General features: G+C 34.3%; 2 protein-coding genes across 5 annotated transcripts in view; one reads left to right on the forward strand and one right to left on the reverse strand.

Annotated features, from left to right (window-relative positions):
* The first annotated feature begins 1568 nt into the window (after positions 1–1568).
* Positions 1569–19801, forward strand: LOC125057383 (histone acetyltransferase Tip60). Of its 4 annotated transcripts, none has more exons than XM_047661043.1 (14): positions 1569–1717; positions 1796–1922; positions 2131–2283; positions 2880–3014; positions 4019–4182; positions 7103–7291; positions 10497–10580; positions 11215–11416; positions 12736–12858; positions 14028–14190; positions 15319–15427; positions 15806–15909; positions 17070–17098; positions 19717–19801. In XM_047661043.1, exons 1-13 carry the CDS (start codon positions 1667–1669, stop codon positions 17074–17076), a joined length of 1611 nt encoding a protein of 536 aa, XP_047516999.1. In that variant the 5' UTR covers positions 1569–1666; the 3' UTR covers positions 17077–17098; positions 19717–19801. The 4 variants fall into 4 exon arrangements, with proteins under 4 accessions (XP_047516999.1, XP_047517000.1, XP_047517001.1 ...); XM_047661044.1 differs by having other exon boundaries at positions 19721–19801; XM_047661045.1 differs by having other exon boundaries at positions 2131–2259.
* A 4825-nt stretch (positions 19802–24626) lies between these two features.
* The window catches only part of LOC125057195 (activating transcription factor 3), a 73449-nt gene continuing 71345 nt past the window's right edge, over positions 24627–26730 (reverse strand). Inside the window, exon 6 of the mRNA XM_047660715.1 lies at positions 24627–26337. Coding sequence (XP_047516671.1) covers positions 25825–26337 — 513 coding nt within the window. The 3' untranslated portion in view covers positions 24627–25824. The remainder of the gene's footprint in view (positions 26338–26730) is intronic.

Below are 26730 nucleotides of genomic sequence, written 5' to 3' on the forward strand. Positions count from 1 at the left end.
TGTGACTTCTTTATAGGGGGTTCCAGTAGTACTATATGGTGAATCGTAGCTGAGGGAACACCAAATGATGGAGTGTTTTCTACGCCTGGTGAAAGAAAGAGGAGAGGGGAAAAGAAGAAAATCAACATGAACTGTTTTGATTTACAGTTAATAGGAAATAAAGTAAAGAAATTGTATACAGTTCTGAAGGAAATTCCAACAGTAATGAAACTGTTACTAATTCTTCGACAAGATATTGATTTCAACAGAGAAAGAGAGTCTTTGAGGTTAACAAAAATATTAAGTAATAATCCTACTCACTCTCCTCGTTAAAAAAAAGCCTGTGACGTGCAGTGGGATGTATTTAAACTGATGATGATGATGATAATGAATGATTAAGCTTTCGTTTGAGCAACATGTTAAATATTATTATTTTTTACAGATTTATACATTAAGGAGTTTGGTTTTGAATATGCTAAAATATGCCAATCAAAAAGGACTATTTTGATGAACAGAGACGACACTATAAAACTACAAAGATACAAGTTTTTGAAGCGTTTAACTTAAACCGCGAAGCTGAAGAGCATAAATCGGATGTGATTTATTTAGACGAGACATTCACAGTTCAGGTTCTATGCTGCTGACAAAGCAAAGATATTGCAGGCCTTTCAGGTCTTCAGGTATCTCACTTGGAGCGAGGTGGATCATTGTAAACGCTGGTGGAGAAAATGGCTTTGTGCCAAATTGTTTTCTGGTGTACAGGTCAACAAGTGTTTTTGCTGACTACCACCACAATATGGTTAAAGACACTTTTACAAAATGTGTTAAGTTAATTCCAAATCTAACAAGACCTTCATTCATTGTTATGAATAATTCTAGTTATCATTCCGTACGTATGCACAAACCACCTACACAAGCCAATCGTATCACTGATATAAAAGAATGGCTCAGTGCAAATGATTTACATTATGATGATTATTGTCGTAAATGTTAACTACTTGAAGTAGTGAAAAAAAACATGTCAACCCGATGTACAAATAACTAATATACTTAATGTTTTTTAATACTAAAGACATAAATAAAAATTAAATAGTATCAAAATCATTTAATCCAATTTACCCAGTGCCCACAACAATTTTATATTTCCCTATATGCCATGAGATTCCGGTAGAGCTATATCTCTATTTTTTCGATGACGATGATGATATTAATTTATCCCTAATGGGAAAGGCACTATTTTTTTGCTTCTATAGAGCTGTCAAAGGTGACCACAGAGTAGTGATAAAATTGCGACAGAACGCCACATACATTAAGCAAACATCAGTCAAGTGTCATTTGTTATTGTCATTTTTAAAGTTCTTGAGTTAACGTAATGTAAATTATTTATTATTTTTAGCTACGTTTTTGGACTCATCGGGTATTCGCATAGGAATACCAAGACTTTCATACTAGATTCAACAGCTATAATGAAAAATATACACGAGAAAATTGTAATATTTAGTTTTATGAGCTTGTTGGATTTTTATTGCTTAATAAACTCTTCTGTTTAAACTGTAACAGTCTTATCTAATCCTTATCTGTGATAATGTAAAAAAATCTCACTCACTCTGTGGTTGATGTTTTATTAACGATGCGAGTGGTGTTTTATTGTTAGTTTTATCGTTTTTAGTAGGAATATAGTATTATTATGAGTTTTACTGAAAATGAAGACGAAGTTACAACATTTTGTGATTCAGCGGTATTTATTTTCTAGTAAAAATAAAGAAAGCACATGTAACATTTCAGTTTTTCATTTCAACAATGCATGGTGTTTTAGGCTTCCTTGGTGGAAGGATGTCGTCTGCCAGTTCGAATGCAAGGCGGCGACGACTGGCCTTTAGCGGAAATTATAAGTATCAAAGATATTAGTGGAATGAGAGGATACTATGTTCACTATGTCGACTGTAAGAAAATTCGTATTATAATCCTTTATACCATAAAATGAAAATTTGATTGTAGGATAGTATAATACAACTAACAAATTCTATTACAAATTTAATATTTGTATTGAATTTCTTAAACTGCCTACGTTGTCAGTTTAGTATATTTCCTTTGGATTCTATATCAATTGATGAAGATGTGACTGATAACATTTTGTTTTACATATTTCAGTTAATAAGAGATTAGATGAATGGGTTGAGGAATCATGGCTCGATACAAGAAAAGTTCAGTTCCCACGCAGAGATGGGGCACCAACTGGTGGGACAACTACTCCAAAGAAGACACATATTGGATCAGGAGGTGGCGTGATGCCTACTTTTATTAGTATGTTTGTTTTGCTATTAGAATTTAATTTATTTGGTAGTTGTGCAAGATTTTACTACATTTAAACTAAGTAACCTTACTGGAATTTTGTTATTTTTGCATGGTGATATCTTTTGTTTTCCTGTCCATTTATCTTAGTAATATTTTAGTACATTAGAGTAGCGCCTTAATTTTTTTTTTTCGATTTATTGAAGTTTTGGGTGTTGGAAGGTCTAAAAGCTTTGCATGCGCTATAAATCACATTAAAATTAGGTGCAGCTTTCTTAATTACACTATTAGTTGTAAATACATGCATATATACATTATGTTAAGGAAGAAAATCAATAATAGAGTTTTAATCAGTTACTTTAAAAAAAAATAGATTTTTGTTTGTTGCAATGTTAACATCACAATTAAATATCAAAATTGTGTAACATAACTATAAATTATCATTTCTTTTCATTTAACACCATTAAATGTGAAGCCCCTTTATCGATGGTATATATTGGCAGAACTGTCATTAGAAACGGAATGTTACGTAAACCTGTTCCTATTTAATTATATTCCTTTAATACATTGCTTATATGGCACTAATCATCTTTTTATTTTGTCTGCAGATGATAATGTCTGTATTGAACCACCGAAGTCACAAAGCACTCCACACAGAGAAATTATCCAAATACCACCAAAAATACCTGAAAAAAGTAATTCCAACCATGCACTTAATGGCTCAGCTCAAAAGTTTACACCTGGTATGTTATTTAAGACTTCTAGCACTTAGAGATTTGAAGTGCGTACCGTACTTGTTAAATAATTTATTGGCTGGAAAGACAATTTCAGGCTGAAAATGTTATACTATTTTATGAGTCTTTTAAGTTCTCACTCTTTTCACACAATTTTCTTCAAGGATATAATAATATTATTTATTTGGTTTCTTTTAGTTACTTTAAAGTATCAAAAAAGGTGAATTATACCCTAATGAAATATCAATTTCTGGTTGTGAACAATGTTATTCTTAAGACGTTAATGAGCCCTTCATTGAAGGTATTTAATAACTTAATCGACAATTTATCAATTCTTATTTTTCCTTAGCTAATGTTTTAGTAAAATTTGTCCATATTATTTAAAATGGGGGTGTTTTATTGAATAGTTTCCGATCTACAAAATACACAAAAACACTGACACGAATTGTATATTTTACATCCTTTTAGGTCAAAATCATTTGTTACTAATAGGCAAGTAGCCTTAGACGCAATAAGTCAAATGCGTCAGGCAATGAGTAAGGCATGCCGGTTTCGTTACTTTTTCCTTCACCGTTCGAGAGAGTGTTAACACACATATAAAATCTATTGATTCAAACTTTAGGAATGAGAGTCGTTCGCTGAAACCTAACACTGCCTTGCGATTCTGTAACTCACTGTTTGAACTCACACAGCGGTTTTCACAGCGGTGGTCGCTCTCAAATCAGACGTAAAGTGAGTTACAGAATCGCAAGGCTGCACTGAAAAATTATATATAAAAAAAGCAATTTAAGACAATAAATAAATTTAAAACAGTATTGCAAGTAACACAAGATAACTAACGAACTATAATCTTCTTAAATAAATGTATTATATGCCTAATTCTACGTCCATTCGAATTACGGTTGTAGACAGCTGCAAACGTTATGAGGAAGTTCCAAAATCAAAAAAATATGTCAGACTTAAATTCCTGAAGATAGGGCTGTGGCGCCACTGAATTATTATTATTCTTATAGTTGGTATTGAGCCCCGTCAGCTCATATCGAGGCCAGCAAGCCCGACCCTCGGTCACGATTCTTCATCTCTAGTCAACGGCGGTGCTGTACTGGCGGCCGCGTTACAGAAGAAAATTAATAGGAAACGAAAGGCTGTTTCTGTTGATAACGATGTGTCCGTTACGGTAAGACTATTATTTACTTGTTGTTGATAATAATAAAAAAAACTGTGTGCGTGTAATCTTTACGCTTTGGCGAAATAAATCAATAAGTATATTTAGAGATTTTCAAAAAACTTTGCAATTTAAAATATTTTTTTAAAACTGTTGAATTTTTTTATTCACTTTTCTATTTTCTTAAATACAACTTGGTTATTTTTATGTAAAATAGACCCGATTTTTAAGATAATAATTTGGTATTAATTTACTTCTTCCAAAATGGTAAAATACGAAATTAAGCGAAAAAAACTGGCCTACTACTATGAAAAGAAAAGCAAGCTAGGATGGGAACCTTCCCTCTTTAGTGGAATTTTAATTTGGTTACGTGTGACTAGTATTGATTTTCATTTTAAATATAAATATATTAATAATAACATAATTACAAAAATCTGTATCAAATAAAACGAATGAATGCTATCCATCTATATAAACCAAGAAACGGACTTAAATCAGTTCAAATAATGCACCACTAGATGGCGCTGACGGACTTATAAAACGCGCTATCGTATTATTTTAAATAACGTTTAAGCGTTACTTCCGTCAGAAAAAAAAATCTGAGTTACTCCCTAGTCGCGCCTAAAGAAGATTTACTTCAATAATAACGCCCATTTATTTCCAACATTACAAAGCTTAGATTTGTTGTGTACATTTTTTTCTTGATACTCTAATATCGTAACTTCCTTCGGTACCATTGGAACCCCTTCACGGGTAAAAGCCTCCTCCAGCTTTTACCATCCATGGCTTTCTTTCTCCATTCGCTTCTATTCACCGTTTATTAGTGTTGATAGTAATTCAATTATAAATCGTAACTTAGCGAGAAGATTATACACGAGTGTTTCCCAACTAGGGGCCCTAGTCCCACAGGGGCAATTTGATTGTTAAGGATTTCAAAATTTGGAAGCTGAATTTAATTTTACTTACTGTGTTTCGTTAACAATTTCCTAGTAATTTCTTCCTAAATCTTATCGTTTAAATTTCTTAAGTGAATAAAAAAAATTTAATATTAAAAATGATGTACTTTACGTTGTGGGGAATAAGAATTCTAGGCTAATTTTTTGCTGCGCACCACCACTATGGAACCAGCTTCTTTTTGAAGTATTTTCGAACCAATTCCATTGAGGGTCCTTCACGTAAAGAGCGTACCAATTCTTAAAAGGTGTATTACAGTCCTGAAATGTATGTACTGTTTCACAAAATCTATAAGTTCCACAGTACCTTAAGGTGGAATAAAAATTTAAGGATCATCTCGAGAAATATATGGATAAACATACACACTCATTAAGATTTTAGCACTCGAGATATATCGGTATATTAGTTAAAACGTGTTCTTGAAGATGGTTAAAAATTATTAGGAATTAAACTATGAATCGATTTTTAGTTTTGCTATATGATATTTGTATATATTCCCCACCACTGTAAAACCAGCTGCTCTCTGAAGTATGTAAATTATTTAAAAAAGTCCCTTTAAAACAATTATAAAAAAAACCACTTTATTTGACGTAAAAACAATTACATTTTGTACTTACATTCTAAAGGTCATAAACATACAATATTCAACGAATCGTTGTGTTCTCACTATTAATTTTGGTGATCCTCATACATAAAATAATTCTATGTGCACTAGCGTTTAAACCAGGCCTAGCCTGTATCTTATCTTGGTTAGGTTTATTCGGGTTATATAGGGTGTCTCAATAAGAGTGCACTTTTTAAAATTGTAATATTTTTGTTTTCCTGCAAGTGGCAACTCTGCAATTTGACAGGTGTCACCTCTGTTTGTTCCGATTATTAAAAATGGAGCACTTTTTGAAAGAACAACTCGTTATAATTGTGAAAACTCATTACAAAAGTAACGCTGAAAATGCTCGCAAACTTCACCAAATTTTCAGCCGAGAAAGTGCACCTAATGTGTCAACCAATCGAGGAGTGGCCAAAAAATTTGAAGAAACTGGGTCAATTATGGATTATAAGAATCCTTTGCGTCAACGTACCGGTCGGTCCCTTGAAAACATTGCTGCTGTAAGCGAGAGTGTCGCCGAATACCCGAAAACATCAATTCGACGCAGCAAATTTTGACTAAAGACCTTCATGCGTACAAAATTCAGTTAACTCAGGAGCTCAAACCAGCAGACCAAAAAAGCACCAGCAATTTGCTCAATGAGGAATAGAGCAAAGGGAAGTCGATGTCAATTTTTCAAAAAAAAGTCTTTTTCGCCGATGAACAGAACACGAAATTTTGATGTCAACTAGCCACCAAGATCGTGCAATTTAACGCCGTGCGATTTTTTCTTTTGGGTTTTGTGAAATCTCGAGTTATATGCGAATAACCCGAAACCATTCCTGATCTCCAATCGGAAATCCAACGCGTCATCGGTGAGATACAGCCACATCTCTGTGCAAAAATCATGGAAAATTTCATGAAAAGTGTAATGGCCTGTCATCAGAGCCGTGGAGGTCATTTGCCGGATATTTTATTCCATACTTAATCGGAACATGTCTTCTTTACAATACAATAAAAATATCAGAACTCTGTCATAAAATACTTGTCTTTATTTAAAAATGAAAAAGTGCACTCTTACTGAGACACCCTATATTTTTATTGTTTATAAAACTAAATGAGGGTAGAATCTAAAAAGAGTTGTTGCAATTGGTTAGACCGTAGTAAATGTGAACTTCGACAAAGATTATTAAATCTTGTGGATGAGAAACTTGAATTTGACATATGAATTTATTGTCCTTATAATTTATAAAACTAATTAATCGCTAAACTTTAATTTTTATTATATGATTTTTTTAAATGGGATTGTTAAAGAAACAAAGAATTAGCTTGATATAAGTTAAACCCATTTCTTGTTCTTACTATAGTGTTTGTATTTTTTTTAAATTTCAGTCAGAAACAACAGAGTCGATAGAGAACGAAACAGTAAGCGGGACGGCGACGCCTACCACCCGACCTCGTCAGTCGGGGAGTATGCTCGCCCATGGGCACGACGATGTGGTCACGAGGATGAAGAATATAGAAATGATTGAACTGGGCAGACATAGGATACGGCCTTGGTACTTCGCGCCTTATCCACAGGTAGGTTTTTGATTTTTTTATTTGGTGATTACGTCAACAGTAGGTAATTATTTACCTTTTAACACATATTACCCACACATTGTCTATGCTTGAAAACGAAATGCATTTTCGAGGATTCCTATAAAAAAATAATAGGTTAATGTACTACAGTAGAAACTCGATAAGCTAAAGTCCAAGGGAAACACAAAATATTTTAAGTTATAGAGGTTTTTTAGTTATCAAGGGTCTATGTTAGGAATATCTTAATATAGAGGTAGGTATGTACATATGTATGTATGTACCCTTATTCCTATTTTTACTCGAATGCGTCAGAAGGATTGGTTCAATAAAATACAGAAATTTAAATAATCCTATTTATTTATTCACATTACACACGTTACATAAAAATAAAACAACAATTAAAGGTTAAGTCTACTTAAAAAAGTCTGTGATTTTCTTTTGTTTTAAACAATTCACAGTTTCTAAAGCGATTTGATTTTCAATGACAAATAGAGAAGAGAATAAATGATCTTACAGTTGTTAAAGCTCTTTTTGCTTCATTAATTGATACGCAATGTGACTCATTGACAAACAATTTTATGTTATAGAGGTTGTGGAAACATTTCTTTAAGTTACTGAGGGCCAATTCAGAGATTACTTATTTAAGTTACAGAGGTTGCGTATTTTAAGTCATAGAGGTTTTTTGGCTCTGATAGGAAGGGAACATATTATTTTTTGAAGTTATAGAGGTTTTTAAGTTACCGAGGTTTGAGTTATCGAGGTTCTACTGTATTATTGAAGTTATACTTCTTTAGGCGCGTTATGAAAAATTGATGAGAGTGAAATTTTACGATGCGCCGTGACACAAAATTAACAGAATGAAGTTGCCCACGGAAGATGCTACGGCATTGGACATAATTTAAAAACAACATTCGAATAATAATAGAATTTATGTTACACTTAATGTAAGAGAATAATAATAAATATTTATTTATTTAATTTTTCAAATGTAAACTGAACTTTATTGACTATAATGACTCCTTTTCCAGTCTTTGATTATTTAATTGTAATTAATTATTTGCATGCAATCAAAAACTTATTTTTAATCATGCCAGAGAAGTATAACTTCTTACGCGCGTACATAAGTACACGCACCCTGTTTTTTTTTTGAGAGCTTTGCTTACTTTTGCTGACAGCAACATCTGCTTACGTAATACTTGAACTATATCAATTTTGTAATTATAGTCCAGTCAAATTATGGCTAAAAACGGGTTAAATAAACATGAGCGAACACAGTTTGGGGATTTTGAGGATCGATAGGGGGGTGTATTCTGAGCATAAATTCCAATTTGAGGGGTTGTACTGAGGTCAGCTCAAGGTCATTTCGATGGAAACGCGTTTACCTAAATATCTCGAGAATGGTTAGTGTTAGGCGAAAAATTGTAGAGACCTTTTCTTTTCCAAACAAAATTTACTTACTTTTTTATCTGAAACTTTTTTTTATAACATTAATATTTTTCAAGTTATTACTCCCTCAAGGCAAAAATTTTACTTTTTTTTCCATTTTTCGTCGTTTTCTCCCCAACCATTCAATTTTATTAAATTTTACCGATCATCAAAGTGTAGAACTTTTAATTATGAACAATTTTGTTCTCAAACTTTTTTCCGTAATGCCAATACCTTCGGAGTTATAGATTACTTTACCGAGCGAAATCCGCGCCATTGTCGCAACTTGTATCCACAGATAAGTTTTTAGGCAACGAGAGCAATAAGACCAGATTCATCTCACTACTGAAAACGGTTCATCAAATCAGACATAGAGGTGGAGCAAGCCGTAGAGGATGCGGATGGTCTAATTATCAGTAGGTACGGCTAAGAGAACTTCGCAGGAGTATACTGCTGTGGTTGTTATTGGTGAGGATGTGGATTTGCTGGTTTTGCTGACTGCAATAGCCAGCGCGTGCAACAACATTTACTTGAGAAAACCTGGCCGAGGCAAATCGACGGACGGTACACATAGCCCATACTGCCTCAAACCGATATATGGGCCGAATGCGGCAAAAACCTTTTATTTTTGCACGCGGTTAGTGGTTGCGACACAACGTCGGCACCATTCAACCTAGGCAAGATGAAAACAATGACCGCGTTGAAAAATCTCCGGATTTGCTTTTGTTAAATGAAGTTTTTCTGCAAGACAAAGCAGATAAAACAACTATCGCTTCATACGGCTAACAATTCATTTTGAATTTGTATCGCAAGGCAGATGACACGAATTGTACCAATCTCAACGAGCTCCGATATAAGGGATATAAAAAAATGGCAGGCAGTGGGAGGGTTAAATTAGAATCCCTTCCTCCTACCTCTGATGCGGCATTTTTCCACTCGTTGAGGTGTTTCTACCAAGTTCAATACTGGCTGGAAAATTATCTGAAACCCGAGGAATGGGGCTGGCGTCGCACCCCCCGTTGATTGCAGCCGATAGCGATGTCATTGAAACCAGCTCCGGATAATTTACTGAGATCGATTGCGCGCAAATGCAAAACCAAATGCGGCAAAGCGTGCGGATGCAGAAAGGCCGGCCTCTTGGCACAATGTGTGAAACAGTTTTAATTGTTAATTTACTTCTTACCCAAATTAACCCAAATTAAATACCTACTTTTAAATAGTTTAATCGATTTACCTTTTTATATTGCGACAGTGGCGCGGATTTCGCTCGGTAAAGTAATCTATAACTCCGAAGGTATTGGCATTACGGAAAAAAGTTTGAGAACAAAATTGTTCATAATTAAAAGTTCTACACTTCGATGATCGGTAAAATTTAATAATATTGAATGGTTGGGGAGAAAACGACGAAAAATGGAAAAAAAAGTAAAATTTTTTCCTTGTGGGAGTAATATCTTGAAAAATATTAATGTTATAGAAAAAAGTTTCAGATAAAAAAGTTAGTTAATTTTGTTTAGAAAAGAAAAGGTCTCTACAATTTTTCGCCTAACACTAACCATTCTCGAGATATCGAGTTAAACGCGTTTCCATCGAAATGACCTTGAGCTGACCTCAGTACAACCCCTCAAATTGGAATTTATGCTCAGAATACACCCCCCTATCGATCCTCAAAATCCCCAAACTGTGTTCGCTCATGTTTATTTATTTCGTAATTTGACTGGAGTATTAGTATTATGTATTTTCTAAAAAATTCAGGAGTCTTAAATATATTTTCTCGTTTCAGGAAATGGTCAACCTGCCGTGTATCTATATATGTGAATTTTGTTTGAAATATAGAAAAAGTAAAAAGTGCTTAGACCGTCACCTTGTAAGTATAAATACTTAATGTTTCGTCGCATTTATTTATTTGCAGTGTCCGAGAGCGATAAGGACAGAAAGAGTCTGTGTTCTCTCTCAAACAATGAAAAAAATAAGTAAAACATATTATTACATATAGCTAATAATAATTAGTCATTTTAATCCTATTTTGTAAATATAATAAATGTTACTGTATAATTAATATTTGCAAACGAAAAATTTACTAAATTAAAACACATTTCATAAAATATTTTATGTACGGATATACTATATGAAAAGGTTGGCCTAGTGGCTTCAGCGTGCGACTCCAATCCGTGAGCTCGTAGGTTCAGTCCCCGGCTGTACACCAATGGACTTTTTGTCTATGTGCACATTTAACATTCGCTCGAACGGTGAAGGAAAACATCGTGAGGAAAACGGCTTGCTTTAGACCCAAAGTCGACGGCGTGTGTCAGGCACAGGAGGCTGATCACCTACTTACCTATTAGATTTACAAATGATCATTAATGAACAAGAAATCTGAGACCCAGATCTCAAAAGCTTGTAGCGCCACTGATTTTTTTTGTACTGTATGAAAAATCATCAATTTTTTTTGTATTAATTTTTTTTTCTATGCATGATATTTTTGATAACGTTAATTTCAGATAAAATGTAAGCTAAAACACCCTCCCGGAAACGAAATATACAGAAAAGGAAGTATTTCCTTCTTCGAAATCGACGGCAGGAAGAACAAGACGTACGCGCAGAACTTATGCCTTTTAGCGAAACTTTTTTTGGACCACAAGACTCTGTACTACGACACCGATCCCTTCCTTTTCTATGTTATGACGGATTTTGACACAAGAGGTAAGTTTATTAAAGATAAATACTGCTTTTTTTAAAGTTGGTAATGTTACTAGGAACTGGGCACTGAAGTATTTCTGAATCAATTCGACTTAGGGAGCGTTCAAGTATTGAACCCCCCCCCCCCCCATGTAACGCGCCGTAACGTTTTTCTGTACCCAATAGTAAAACGTTTCGTGACCACCGAGTGACTCTTTATACCTAAAAGTTAGCAATATGTGGTGTGAAGTACTGGAAAGTCGAAAATAATATCAAGAATAACGCGTAATTCAATTCCCGCCACGCATCGTAACGTTTTACAAAACGGAAAAACGTTACGTAATACTTGAACGCTACCTTAGGGTCCTTCAAGAAAAGAGCGTACCAATTCTTAAAAGGCCGGCAAAGCACTTGCGAGCCTTCTGGTAATGTGTCCATGGGCGTCGGTATCTATGTACATTACATATACATTTTTATTACTTGACGATTTAAACATTGTTGTTTATGTATTCAGTATAAATAGTTAAAAAAATACTAAATGTACATTACAGTAATTTATCTAATCTAATTAGTCTAAAGCGTTTAACGATTGTTTCACTGTTTAAACATATTTACGGACGACACAGTAATTGCACATTACGACGGTAATTTTGACAAAATATGTCTAGAACGTAATAAAGTATTACCACTCATCGTAGAAATATGTTTACTACTCTTTTTTTGTGTTTAAACTGTATTAACTTTTATTTTGTATTACAAACTAAACTAAAACTATCTTCATGATTGTTGCGATCAATTTCAGGAAAGAAAATTAGATAAACGAGTATTACTAACATTGCGCACAAAATAATTTCCGTAGAATAAATACTTTCTCGTATTAATATCTCTTTCTTTCTTTCTTTTTCCATCCGCTAGCGCTTTTATATCTTCTATTTGAAGGCGTTGTGGAAAAGATCAAAACCGTCCAGCAAAGGTTGAACTATACATATAAACTAAACGTTATTTTTTGACGTGACAACGTCTTATAATTCGATAGAGCCGGCTGCACGCACGAAAAAACATGACTCATGCGGCGTTACCTCGGTCTGAGGCGTTACTTCGCTCTGAGGCGTTCCATTTAAAATTGACATAATTGTATTTATGCGTACAAATAAATGTAACTTGATCAATTCAATTTTGATTTCCATTTACCTCCTCTATATCCCTACAAAATATTCTATCAAACAAATAAAATTTAATTATTTTTTTTTAAAAATGCAACCATCCCATCAATATTTTTTTATGACGTGGTCAACTATCGTCAGTAAACCGACTTTACAGACAATCGATTTTTTTTTTTTCAGGTTTTCACATAGTTGGTTATTTTTCTAAGGAGAAGGAAAGTACGGAGGATTATAACGTGGCGTGTATTTTAACTTTGCCTCCTTACCAAAGGAAGGGTTACGGCACATTACTTATAGAATTTAGTGAGTATTGAGCTTTTATAAAGAACTAAAATATTCCTTATTAACTAAAGCAAGCAGTGTAATAAGATTCATTTTTAAAAAGTTTTACTTTGACTATGGTTTTTATGTCTCAAAGAATGCTTTTGCAACATTTTTTATTTATATTCCGGTCCATTAGTAGAAGTCGAAGTAAGAAGTAGACATGGGGAGAAATTGGCTGTGCCAAAAATAAATCTGGAACTGTTTCGGAAAAACACCTTTTATATGGCAATTAAAGTTTACAATAGATTACCAAAAGAATTAAAAGATCTTCCGTCTAGTCTTTAAAAAGCGACTTGGTGTATTACTTTTGGAAAAAAATTAATAAAGTATGATATTTACGATACAGATAATATAAGAATTGACTTTGACTAAAGGCGGAAACATACTACCAAAACGCGACGCTACACCACGCCATCCGACGCATGTCAGTACTTATCAATCCCATATATTTAATATGGTCAGACGCACATAGACAACACGCCATGTGATCACACGCGGTAACATCCAATCGATTTGGATCGGCGTGTTGTGGATGTTGTGATGATGACGTCATGCGTCAGTCTTTTGAGTTTTTGACACGAATGTCAATTTATATACTTAGATATTTTTGGATTTATTTGGCGAAATGAACGACGAACAATTAATTGAGTTGGTACAACAATATTCTGTTTTATATGACATGAGATTACCTCAATACAAGGACAAAAACAGGGAGTTAGGATATATAGAATATAATAAAAAAACTAAATACAACACACATACAATTTTTTATTTCAATTAAAATAGACATCTGGGAAATTTATTTCTTAAAAATAACATCATCCAGGTGTGCACCATTGCGCTGCAAACATTCCTCGAATCTGAACCTCAAATTGGTAAAAACTTGCTGGCACATTGCGCGGGGAATAAATGACTCCTGAATTTGCAAGCGTGTCGTGGTGTCGCGTGTTGGTAATGTGCACGATGGACATCGGGTGTCGACACGACACGTCGCGTCGCGTTTTAGTAGTATGTTTCCGCCTTAATGATAATATTCCAAATCAAAAGTAAAATTACAATTGGCACTAATAAATAATAGAAAATTTAGTTACCAAATTTAGTTTCAAATAATAAAGATAAACTAATCATAATCGTTTATACTTTTTTAGGTTATGAATTGTCAAAGTTCGAAGGCAAAACTGGTTCCCCGGAGAAGCCACTGTCGGATCTTGGCCTTCTCTCATACAGAAGTTATTGGGCGCAGACAATACTCGACATACTTATTAGTATAAAACCAGTGGCAGATAATGAGAAACCACTTATAACTATCAAGTGAGTATGAGATGCAAGTAAATACCAAGTATCCGGGTATTTAGTATTCGAGTGTCCGGGTACCAAGTATAGGTCGGTTATCGAAAGCTGGCGCGTTCACAGTACTCACACTAATGCAATTTCACTATACAGTATGTTTAAAAATATGACTTTTTTGCCAAGCTATATTTAGTCTACTCTGGTTTTAGTAAGGATAGGTGGGTTGTAAATAAATAAAAATGTGTCAAATACATATAAATATTATGTGCATACGAGGGTGGATCCAAAAGTTCTAAGCCCGCCCAAGAACGTAAAAGAGTAGTATGTGTAAATAATTTTTCATTTTTCGACATAAACTCCATCTAGCTCAACACACTTCACTTTTACTTCACTAACTATTCTTTCAATACTCCTCTTAGAAACACCAGTCGCATCTGATGTCAATTTTTTTTTTTTAATTAAAATGTTTTTATTAAGATGCTTAAAATAATTAAAAACATTGTACACCATTTCACGAGATTGTCCTGGTAATGTTTAGACGGAATATATTTCATAAGACATTTTTTTTAAAGTATTCTAACCTCCAACCAAAGGAGTAAACAATCACAGACAAAATAATAATGAGAAAAAAGATCATCATGTGCAGTAAAGATCAACATAAACAGTAGCAAAAGCAAAACAATAACTGTCTCTTTTATACTCATAAGCTTGACCGAGCGCGATAGAGACGGACAGTCTTTTCATGATGCATATTCAGTGTGACATCGCGCCTCGCGCTTATTCAGCCAGCCGCCATCTTTAGATAACATACCAATATCCGGGTACAAAGCATCCGAGTTTACTCGGTTTTTGGTTTGCGTGTTTGTTTTATATCTATGAGATATAGAATGACAATATTAACATATCTCAAAATCTACTTTGATGATAATGGACTGTTTAGTAAGGGATCGTTCCGTTCGTTTCTGATAAATTTGTGGACAAACATTACATACACTTCCGAGTTTTAGCACGTGCCTTAAAGCCTAAATATCTATATTTATACAATAGCAGAATACAAAATACTGTTACATAAAAAAAAATACAGACTACCTTTAGAGTACTTAGAACTTAATAGATATTTTTTTAAATTATGCATTTGTCGAATTTCAGTGAAATATGTGAATTAACCAGCATAAAAAAGGAGGATGTTATAAGTACGCTTCAGAATTTAAACCTCATCAACTATTATAAGGGGCAATATATCATTTCCGTTAATAAGGTATGGTTTTGTATAAGTTTTTTTTTAATATTAATAATGACAATTCATAACACTATGTGAAATCCAATGTTTTTGACGTAGAAAAAAAAACTTCAAATAGCTGTTATACATGTCATAAAAAAATCACTGAACACATTTTTATGTAATTTGGATGGTTCACTAAGTTGGAATATACAATATAATAGATTGAGAAAACGGATTTTGCGAAATTTGTGGACACACACATATACGAAATTCCTTCATATACCTGTTAATGTGTTACATGTTTATTAAATTTGGGCTATTTTGATTAAATTTGGACTAATTTTACTAAATTTGGACGGTTGAAATATATTAACATACACATATGAAAGCATAAACAAATATTAAATATTACAGGAGACAGTACAACAACACCAGAAGGCGATGGAAAGGAAATTGTTGAGGATAGACCCAAAATGTCTGCATTGGACGCCCAAAGACTGGTCGAAGCGAGCGAAATGGTACGTTTTTGTGACCTTTTTTTACTTATTTTTATGTACGAAATATTTTATATATACATACCAATCGTAATAATAGCTACGAGTTGTTTTCTTTAGTTTGAAACAACTGACACTTTTTTCATTAAAAAAAAACTGTTTATTTTGTCAAGAGATGGCGCTGTCGTCACAATTACACGCGATAACAACGCTCTTTGATAATTGTATGAATGTCAATGAACTGACCGTCAACACCGCGACGCCCAAACTGAGATCTGAGTCTCGCATGAGACGCCCATTCAGACCCAGGCCCCAGCTTAGGTGTAAAGGCCCTTGAGGCCAACAGCGAGATTGCATTATAAAGAAGCCCAAGCTAAGTTCTAAATAATCTGAGCTGATCTGTTAAGGCCCTTCAAACCAACAGCCAAATTCCATTCAAAAACAATAATTATTCTTCCTCTATGTCGATCCGAGTCTCGCTGAAGACGCCCTTGCTCCAGTCGTGGGAAAATCCCTGATCAGGCTGAGCTGTCAAGACCCTACAAAACAACAACGCGAGCCATGATTTAAAAAAAAACATTTGTTTTCTTCAAATACGGTCTTCATTTGTTTCCACGTATTTTATGATTAAAACATAGTACATATATATAATAAAAATTACCTTGTAATTTTTTTTAATAATGGACAATCTATTTCACTTTTTACATATGTTTTGTTCCATTCGTTTTGTCTAAATAACTATATGTCCAATCAATTTTTGCACTTCTTGCGCATGCCTTGTCTAATGTTTTTTCTCACATTGGTTGCCTGTAAGAGATCGCTCGAAAGCGATAATGCCACTAGTTGCCCTCCTTTTCATTTAATTGTGTCAACTGTATTATATTGCTGTATGAAACAAAGTGTTAATAAATATAAGTATGTATTCATAAATTTAAATGCTTATTTATTAGTACTCTTTCTCTCCAAATGTGTTTACGATGTGAGAAAAAGAGACATAAACTGTAGTTTTACGGTTCAATTGGACTGTTTTATAAATATATAATTAAATAATAATTTAAATTACGACTCGTAGCGATTACGAATGGTATATAAGTCGTTAGATAATTAAGTGATATTGAGAATTATTTTAATTTGCATACAAATTTTAATTTTTATTTGAATAAGTATTTTTCTTTTGTTACCAGTGTTTGAAGTTCGAGAGCGACGACCTCACGTATGGTTCGATTTTATTAACTAACAGCTTTTTCATTCGCTAACATTAACAGTGAAACTATTGTCGAAGTTAAACGATTGTATGCGAAATGCTATCGTGTTGTCTTTGATTTTGTATTCCAAAACTGATTCATGAACATATAGATATATAAGGGAAACGAGTCCTTAAAATTAATAAAATATATTTATATATAAGAGACGTATGTATTCAAAATTTCATCATCATCACCTTGATGGCTAGAAGTCTACAGGAGGCTTCACAAAACAGATTCTTTTGCAAACTAGCGAACTGTGGAATCGACTCCCGGTGGGGACCTTCCTTGAGGGTTTAAAGATAGTCCTCCCTTAAAGGCCGGCAACGCACCCACTAAAATGGCTGTCCATGGATTGCGATGTCTGCTCATTTTGGGCGTCCCGTATGCTTGTTTGCAATCCTTATACTAAGCAAAAAATATTTTATATAAAATCATTTATCATCATTTATCACTTATCTAATCTATAGTCATAACAGAGATAACCAAAATATAAGAGCAGCACCGAGTAAGAGCAAAATTTGGCGAGACATAGCTGCTATGACTCCCGTATTTAAAATATATATATTATGTCGGAGCAATGGCGCTCTTATCAGCTGCCATTTTCATTATAATTTGATACATCAAAGTCAAATTAGTTAAAGACCGTTATATGAATTACAACAGACTATTAAATAGTCGTTAATTTGTAGATCTATTAAAATTGGTAAATAAAATAAACCATATAACGGTTTTTAACTATTTTAACTTTGATGTTATTAAATTATAGACGCCTGGCCGATGTGAAACATCGACATTATTTTGTAAAAGTAATATGCAGAAAAGAACAGATTGTGGAACTAAATATGTCAATGATAAAATAAAATATTACGATTTTTTGACGTGATAACGTCTTTAAAATCGTTTTAGTCGGGTGACATGTTCAGAAACTTGTGTCACACCAAAACCTCACGAGCGCGATCGCAGGTATAACGAGAGAGAGACGGACCGATCTCCCGTCTCATCTCGAGCGCTGCCAGTCATTCCGTGAAACTTGTCACGCGGAATCCTCACGAGCGGAGGCTGGCATAGCGTTCGAGTGAGTGGACCGATCTTCCGTCTCTCTCACTCTAGCGGCATACAAACGAATGGAGATTTGTTATCTTCATTAATTCCTTACTTCCCAAAAACTTATATCACCAATAAGACGTTATCACGTAAACATCTCGATCGTAAACCTACTTTACAAACAACCAATATTTTTTTTCTTAATTAATAACTCGATTTTTAACTAAGATTGAATAAACATTTATTTTCATTAAATACAAAAATTTACGAATTTATTTCAAATCGTGACTACTTAATTCGTTTAATCAGTGACTTCGAAATACACACCGTACACACTACTGCATATAGACTGTATATTATTTATACCATCATATAGCGTCGCCATGGGATGCGTCGCCACGCCAGAAATCGGTTTTACGTGCGACTATAGATGTTTCACATCAAAATGGCAGCTGATATCAGCGCCATTGCTCCGACATATACATACAGAAGTCATACTTTGCATAATCTTAGTTCCTAGTAACATATTGTTAATAAACGCCACCTAGTCTAACGAGATGAAAGGTGGACGATAGTGTTGGTTGTCAGAGTAGATATTCGATAGTGATTATGATTTTAAACTTATTTATACTTTAGGTTATAACTTGGCAAGAATTGGTGTAGGGTTTTTCACTATATTTCCAAACTTCCTGACTTCATTGCTTTTTATTCATTAAACTAAACATTCATGTCACCATATGATTGTGAAAATCTTTTGTATAATCTGTCCGTGGACAAGTTATAAAAAATCTTATAATTCAATTTGTTTTTAGTGTATATGTCGCAGCCAACTAGCTTAATTAGGCGTTCAATTAACAGTCTAGCCTTTTAACTAAACGGCGCCGTTTAACTAGCGGCCTGGAAGATATTCAGCTGTAGCGTTCGTTACAATATTTAATAAATTGGCTGGCTAATGCTTAATAAATTCGTACGATAGAGTCATTATTTGGCAGAAATAAAAAAGATGAAACATATGATTTAAAAAATATTTCTTTTAAAATTAAATTGCTTGGGTCAAATTCACATTATTATTGTCACTACACTCTTCCATTGTACCAACTACCAACGTCCAACTCTTGTTGATTTTTATGGAACAAAAGAGATCAGTTTGAGAGTGGCAGAAAGTGGAATAAAATAAAATTAACAGTCAACAGGCTAGGCAAGTAATGAAACGTCATCGATCCAAGTCATTCTAGCTGTTTGATCAACTGGCTCAACATCTTTCAGGCCGCTAGTTAAACAGGGCTGTTTAGTTAAAAGGCTAGGCTGGTAATTGAACGCCTAATTAAACTAGATGGCTGCGACATAACTAAGTACTTGCCATTTAATTAAGAACCTTACCTCAATGGCACAAGGGAAAGTTTTGGATTATTATTTTGATAATTGAGCAACTAGCTAATTACGAAATTTATTTAACTAATTTACCCTGTGATAAAAAGACCATGTTCACAATCATACGGTGATTAATAATACAGGTATACATAAGACTTTTTTATTTTAGGTAGACCTCGTGACTGGACTGAAAACCGAACAATACAAGTCAATGTATTATATTTTTTGTGATATTAATAAATGTTAAACGTTTATCTGTGTCTTTATTTTATACAAGTATTAAATAAATTGAGATTTCTATTTCCTTAACGACCGACTCCAAAACGGGCTGTGATGTAGTTGGACTTGGATAACATGAGTATTTTAAAGGCCCATTTAGATGGAGAGAGTTTCTCGCACGCGAGAAATCGTACGCGACTATCAACAGTAATAATCGCCATAGCATTATCGTATCAAAATGTTTACATACAGACAAGAACTAAATTCTCACCTACGATTATGTTATACTAGATTCGCCAGTGATTTATCGCTAGGCTATAATTTCCTGCGTCTGTTTACACATCGACAATTTAGTAAGAACATTCTTACTTGCGAGAATCTCGACTAGTATAAAAACGATCTGGTATGACATTTTTTGAAGTTATACTTCTTTAGGCGCGTTATGAAAAATTTATGACAGTGAAATTTTAAGATGCGCGCGCACCGTGACACAAAATTAACAGAATGAAGTTGCCCACTAATGAATTCTTTTTAAACCAGCCGGGCGCCGAGCGTTTGCGAGCGAGATGGGAATAAGACAATCTACAAGTAAAAATAAATAGAATATGCATGAAGTTAGCAGCTATGCCAAGAATTTTGAATGACCATAATGACCTTTTAAACAAATAAAGGAGTTTTAACTATTTTTTCCAAGAATTTTTTTCCTGGTTATGAAACAAACCTAGTTATTAAATTGAATGAATAATATAATAAAATAATAATAATTATTATTATGAATATTAATAAATAATTGAATAATATATTATTAAATTATTAACGTTAAATATTTATTATTAATTATCTAATATATATTTTTTTTTAATTATTAATCATACAATCAGTCTTTGCGACTATAAGTAGGTAGATACGTTGAGAGCTTATTGACGTGTTAGGCGCTACTCCCAGCGGAGCCTGCCTATTCTTATTTAAACTCAGTCTGTTGGGTTGTCCTGATCAAAAATGTCTCGCCGCTTTTTTAGTCGTCGAGTAGTTTCAGGTATAGTTAGCTGTCCTGCTAGCTGATTGGGGTGCTTTTGAAGTCTTAGTTTGTAGTTATACCCATGTGTGATTATTTCCTCTTTTACCATGGGCATATTAAGAAATTCATGGACTTCTGTAGTTTTGAGAAACCATGGGGTGTTTGATATTTGCTTGAGTATGTAATTTTGAGCTCTTTGTATTATTATTATATTTAAGGGCACTAGCAGATCCCCAAAGCTGTATTCCGTATGTCCATATGGGTTTGAGAATGGTTTTGTACAAGAGGAACTTATTGTCAGTGGCAAGTTTTGAATTTCGTCCCATTAGCCAGTAGAGACCCTTGTATTTGTGGTTAATTTCGTCTCGCTTTGTTTGAATATGTTTTTTCCAGGTGAGTCTGCGGTCTAAATGCATTCCTAAATATTTGACTGTGTTTTGATGTGGTAATTGGGTGCCATTTAGAGTGACAGGGGGGCAGTCTTCCTTTCGGAGCGTGAAAGTGACGTGCACCGATTTGGACACACTAACTGCAATTCTCCATTTGGCCAACCAGTCTTCTACCTTATTTAAGCCATTTTGTAGGATTTTAGAGGCTAGAATGGGACTTCTGTTGGAGGTAAGTAGAGCCGTGTCATCAGCGAAGGTGGCGATAGTAATCTCTGGGCTCTGTGGTAGGTCGTATGTATACAGTGTGTACAGGACGGGTCCGAGGGCTGAGCCCTGTGGAACACCTGCGCAAATTTCGTAAAAACTGGATGTGAACCTTCTTTAACTTGAAATAGTCTGTTAGACAGGTATGATTGTAGAATCCTATAGAATGTGTGTGGCAAGAAGGATTTTATTTTAAACAAAAGACCTTTATGCCATACTTTGTCAAAGGCTTGTTGTACATCTAGAAATGCAGATGAGCAGTATTCTCTCCTCTCGAGGGAGTTTCTTATTTTTCTACATACTCTGTGGACTTGTTCTATTGTGGCATGTTCTTGCCTAAAGCCAAACTGATGATCTGGTATGATATGCTTTTCTTTTATTATGTCCAGCATTCTGTGTAGTAGAGATTTTTCAAATAATTTGGACATTATAGGCAGCAGACTAATGGGTCTATATGAAGTGATTTCGTGAATCGGTTTTCCAGGTTTGTGGATCATAGTCACTTGTGATACCTTCCATAAGTCTGGGTAGTACCCAGCTCTTAGGATTGCATTAAATAGCATTGTAAGGTACACTATCACTTTGCGTGGTGATTCTTCGAGGACCTTTTTGTCTATTAAGTCATAGCCCGGCGCTTTATTATTGTCCTTAGATTTGATGTTGCGATTAATTTCCCGTGGTCTCACTAGTTTTAATGGTAGATCAAGTTGCAGGTCTTGGTCAATGATTAGTTCGATATCCGATTCATCTACATTAGGCCTGGGGTCATTCGGTTTGAATACATGACTGAGATGATCGGCAAAAACTTCAGCTTTTTCTCGTTCCGTTCTAATCCACTGCCCGTTCTGCGTTCGTAGTGGTGGCTTTTAGTGTACCTAGTGGTCGAGCTAGGTTTTTGCAGGCTCTCCAATGCGAGTAATCGGTTGCTTTTGTTGATGTCAATCCTTCCAGGTGTTTACTCAAGGCTGCTTCATTAGCTTTGGATATTAGGGATTTTAAATCACGTATCGCTTTATTAAGCGCCGTTTTGTCATATGTCAGTCTACTAGTGTGCCATATTCGACGTAGCCTTCGTTTTTCTAATATTTTTTGTCGTATGGTGTCCGAGTAGGTCTTACTCTGTGGCAGACGAGCAGTGATTTCGGGCGTGGACATCCAGCAGCTTTCTTGGATCACTTCGGTTAGTAAGCGAGTTGCGTGATCAATGTCTGCTTCACTTTTTAAGGCAATTTTTAGGTCTAGTCTGTCATGGACCAGTTCGTTTATTGTACAATTTAAGGCTGTGTTCTTTGCTCAAGGCAATTTCTAATATTTAAAAAAAATAAAGAAAGCCAAAGAAGTATAACTTCTTACGCGTGCACATAAGTACTCGCACCCTTTTTTTATATTCATACGTGTATCGCACAAATCAGTTTGAACCGTTTTGAGTGCGAGATGTTTCATTCGAGTTTCGGGATTACTAGGGTATTGTTCTCAAAAATGACACAACAATCCCATTTTTAACCCAAAATATTTTTTCCATTTCCGTTTAAGTACTTAATTCTTGTATTAATAATTAAAACACCCTCACTCACTGCACTCATGGTAGCAACTGGCACAAATCCTCGAAACACGATTATTGTTTTTGAAATTCTGTTTACACGGACACAATAAATTTTCCATTTCGAGGCAATTGTCGCCAAAGTGGAAGAGCGATAGGTGTGAATGTTTAGACGAAGAACCTTTTTATATTCTTTCGATAATCGTACCTTCGAGAGGAGAAACTCTCTCCATCTAAATGGGCCTTAATTTCCTATTATTTTACATATTTTTCGGACAGCATAATTCTTCTTTAATATGTCGATGTATATAGTTATGTATTTACGCATGCAACGAGACGTGTATAGTATACATAAAATACATCATTACAATTATATAGTGCGCAAGGGCGCACGTAATTTTTTTGGGTCTACTATTTACAATCTAATAGGCAAGTTGGTGCAGCCTCGTTTGCCTGACACACGCAGTCGAGTTGGGTCTAAGGCAAGCCGGATTACTCACCGTACTATCGAATGTTAAATGCGAACATAGACAGAAAGTCCATTTGTGCACAGCCGGGGATCGAACCCAAGACATCAGGGATAAGAGTCGCACGCTGAAGCCATTAGGCCAACACTGCTTATAACAGACACATAGCTTTTCAAAAAGTTTAGTCTATATAGACTACTAGACACCTGACGCGGCTTCTAATAGATTTTTTTTTTAATATTCTAGAAATATATCCTAAGAAGCACCCTAATAGTGAAAGTATATATATTTTTCATCTTATTGATAGGTTCGAAGGAATTAAAAATAAACAATAAATTCAATATAATGTTTTTAATTTTTCAGTAAATAAGCACAATTTTGCTTCGATTGTCAAAATATTTATAAAGAAGCAGGTACGAGTGATGTTTAACAATTACAACGTCTAATAATAAAATTTATCGAAACATGAACTTCATTATACAAATTCATCTCTAAAATATATATTGAACATTATGTCGTGCGTTAGGCGTTAAAAAAGTCGATACAATTCAGTTTTGTCAATATTATACAATTTGGAATACTCAAAGTCAAGTTTATGGGGTTGACCCATTGATATACAAAAAACCCGGTTGTATTGGTTTTTTGTATATCAATGGTTTGACCGCTAACTTCAGCATGATTATTATTAATACAACGTAGACTTCTATGTGATTTTGTTCACCATACGAAGAAGATTATGTACCAAGAAAACCCTTTAGTTAACAGCCGACAGTACTGGTACTCTACAATCCTGAATTAACGATATGAAAGTGGCAAATATATTGGCTTTAAGTATTCTATAATATAAAAATTTCAAAACAGAATTATAATAAATCTTGTTATGTAGACATTAAAAAAATAAATTACATTTTATTTAAATAAAAATCAACATTATATGTAAGCATTATTAATGATAATATAACTAAAAGTATATGTTTTGCGGATTCTACCATGGAACCATCAAAAGTTAATCTTCTATCTAAGATTACTTTGAGGTTTCCGTAATGCCAACTTACCATAGATAAAAAGCAATAAATAATAGAATAGCTATGTCACTAGAAAGCTTTTAAGCAATATCAAGGAGATTTATAAACTAGGTCATAGAGAGTACAAAGCGAATTTTGTTATTATTTGTCTGTCAGAATCCGTGATAATTGACTGATACTTAAGTGATTTGTCACAAAGTGACATTTGACATTTCTTCTATAATCTCTATGCCTATCTATATAAATCTGGGAGCGATATAACTACTTTGATTTGTGCCATATTTAAGATATCACAAATCGACAAAAATAAATGCTTGCGTGACTGACTGCTTGTTTGTGTCGTTGGCAGCCGAAGACTAGGTTCACTGGTACAAGGCACGGTTTAAGGGCAACCAACTAAATATTTATTACAATTAGACCGTTTTTCCCTATTTCCAAACAAAAACAAAATGGAGCCCTGTCACCACAGAATCGATTTATCGCTAAAGCACATGTAAAACTAATTACATCTGAAGTATAATCGCTGTTTTTTATAATAAACGTGACGGTGAAATAAATAGTTGGTTGCCGTAATGTAAATACAATAAGCTCAAATACGCATATGAAAATATATAATCGATAAAATATTTCGAACATTCGTTCCTTAACATTATTATCTTCGCAAGATACAATTAAGTAACGAACAATTAAATAGGCACTTATTTAACGACACTTTGTGTCTCATCGCTGAAAATACACGCTGAATATAAAATTTAGGGTATGTAATTAGTACATATACTATAATTTACATATCACCTCATTAGAGTAAAGCGCCTTAATCTATGCAATCCTATATAAAATGGTAATATATCATTATAATCTGCAAAAATATATTTATAACATAAAATATACATTTGGAATTTCAACAGGAGGTATTCGTATTGGAAGTATCTTGTGATGTATTGTATTTGGCGTCAAAAGTCGACTAGACTTATGGCTGTTCACTGCGGAGATTTGCAATATCCGCAAACATAGATCAGATCTTGAATATTTTGTACAGATCAAAGCAAAATTATCGAACTTATAAAACGGTTAGAATAAAACAACTTAATTTAAATATTATGTACGATTACCTTAACACAGTTCAATGTTACATTACGGTGACATTATTCACAACACTAAAACAAATTTCTCAATTTTGCACACAAAATTGAATTGAATGAAGGCGCCGTTCCGTTCTACACAGTAGACATACAATTCGTTTCGAAATAAATTTCAACAGAGACAACCAATAAAATTTTAATCACAAATTGGAAGCGAGATGTGGAGACGATTTCGAATTAAATCTAAACGTATACGAAATTGGACCCGAACGTCTAAACTAGGCAGCCGTCGTTCATGTTGAGTTTCGTTTGAGCGTCTTGGTTGGGGTAATTGTGGCATTGCTGAGCGGAGTAATTTAGTTCCGCCTCGTAATACTCAGCTTCGGGTTCGATGGACCCAAGGATGGTTGTGGCTTTTGGCAAGTAACCGTCTGTGGTCATATAGTTCTCGGAATTGGGGGGAAGACTGAGGACGCTGTCTGGTCTATTGTAGTCCACGTCTATGTTCTGTGGGGCTATGTATGTCGCTTCTAGGGTCATGCTGTCGATGGAGCTCCCGTTGATGGGGGTGACACAGGTGTAGCTAGAGGCTAGAATGTTCGCGGATTCCGGCCGGATGTAAGGAGAATGAGCGTCATAGTTGACGGGGAATGTTGTTGGGGATTCGTAGGAACGCAACATGTTGAAGGAATTTGTTGGCGAGGTCCTGTTCGAGTTGTTTTTGACGCACGACGCAGAATGTAGAGACAGCATGTCCATTAGTTGTCTCTTTTGCACCTCCAAATCCTGAAACATACAAATACCATTTTTGGTAAGTGGGCGACGTATAAGGCTGTGTTTTTATATGCAGTTATCAAAAATATTCCATTCCAAGTTTTACGATATGTCTCTTAAGGTAAATTACGAAAAATATTTGAGCTTTGTAGTGAGAAAAAAATTATTCCATGTATTATATAATGATGTAGCTTTCTTTGTATACGAAGTCAAAATACAGCTGTTCATGGGCATATTCATCGTTTTTGTTCAGAGAAGTGATCAGCGTGTGTCTGACTATTGTAGTTATGTTAGACATCTAGAAAAAAATATATCTATAGACGAATGTCATTAGGAAAAAACGAAATAATAATTCTATCGTGTATTGCATGATGGGTGAAGCTGTCACTCCTAGCAAGGCCCCAC

Source organism: Pieris napi, chromosome 16, assembly GCF_905475465.1.
Source record: "Pieris napi chromosome 16, ilPieNapi1.2, whole genome shotgun sequence".
In the NCBI taxonomy this organism is placed as follows: domain Eukaryota; kingdom Metazoa; phylum Arthropoda; class Insecta; order Lepidoptera; family Pieridae; genus Pieris; species Pieris napi.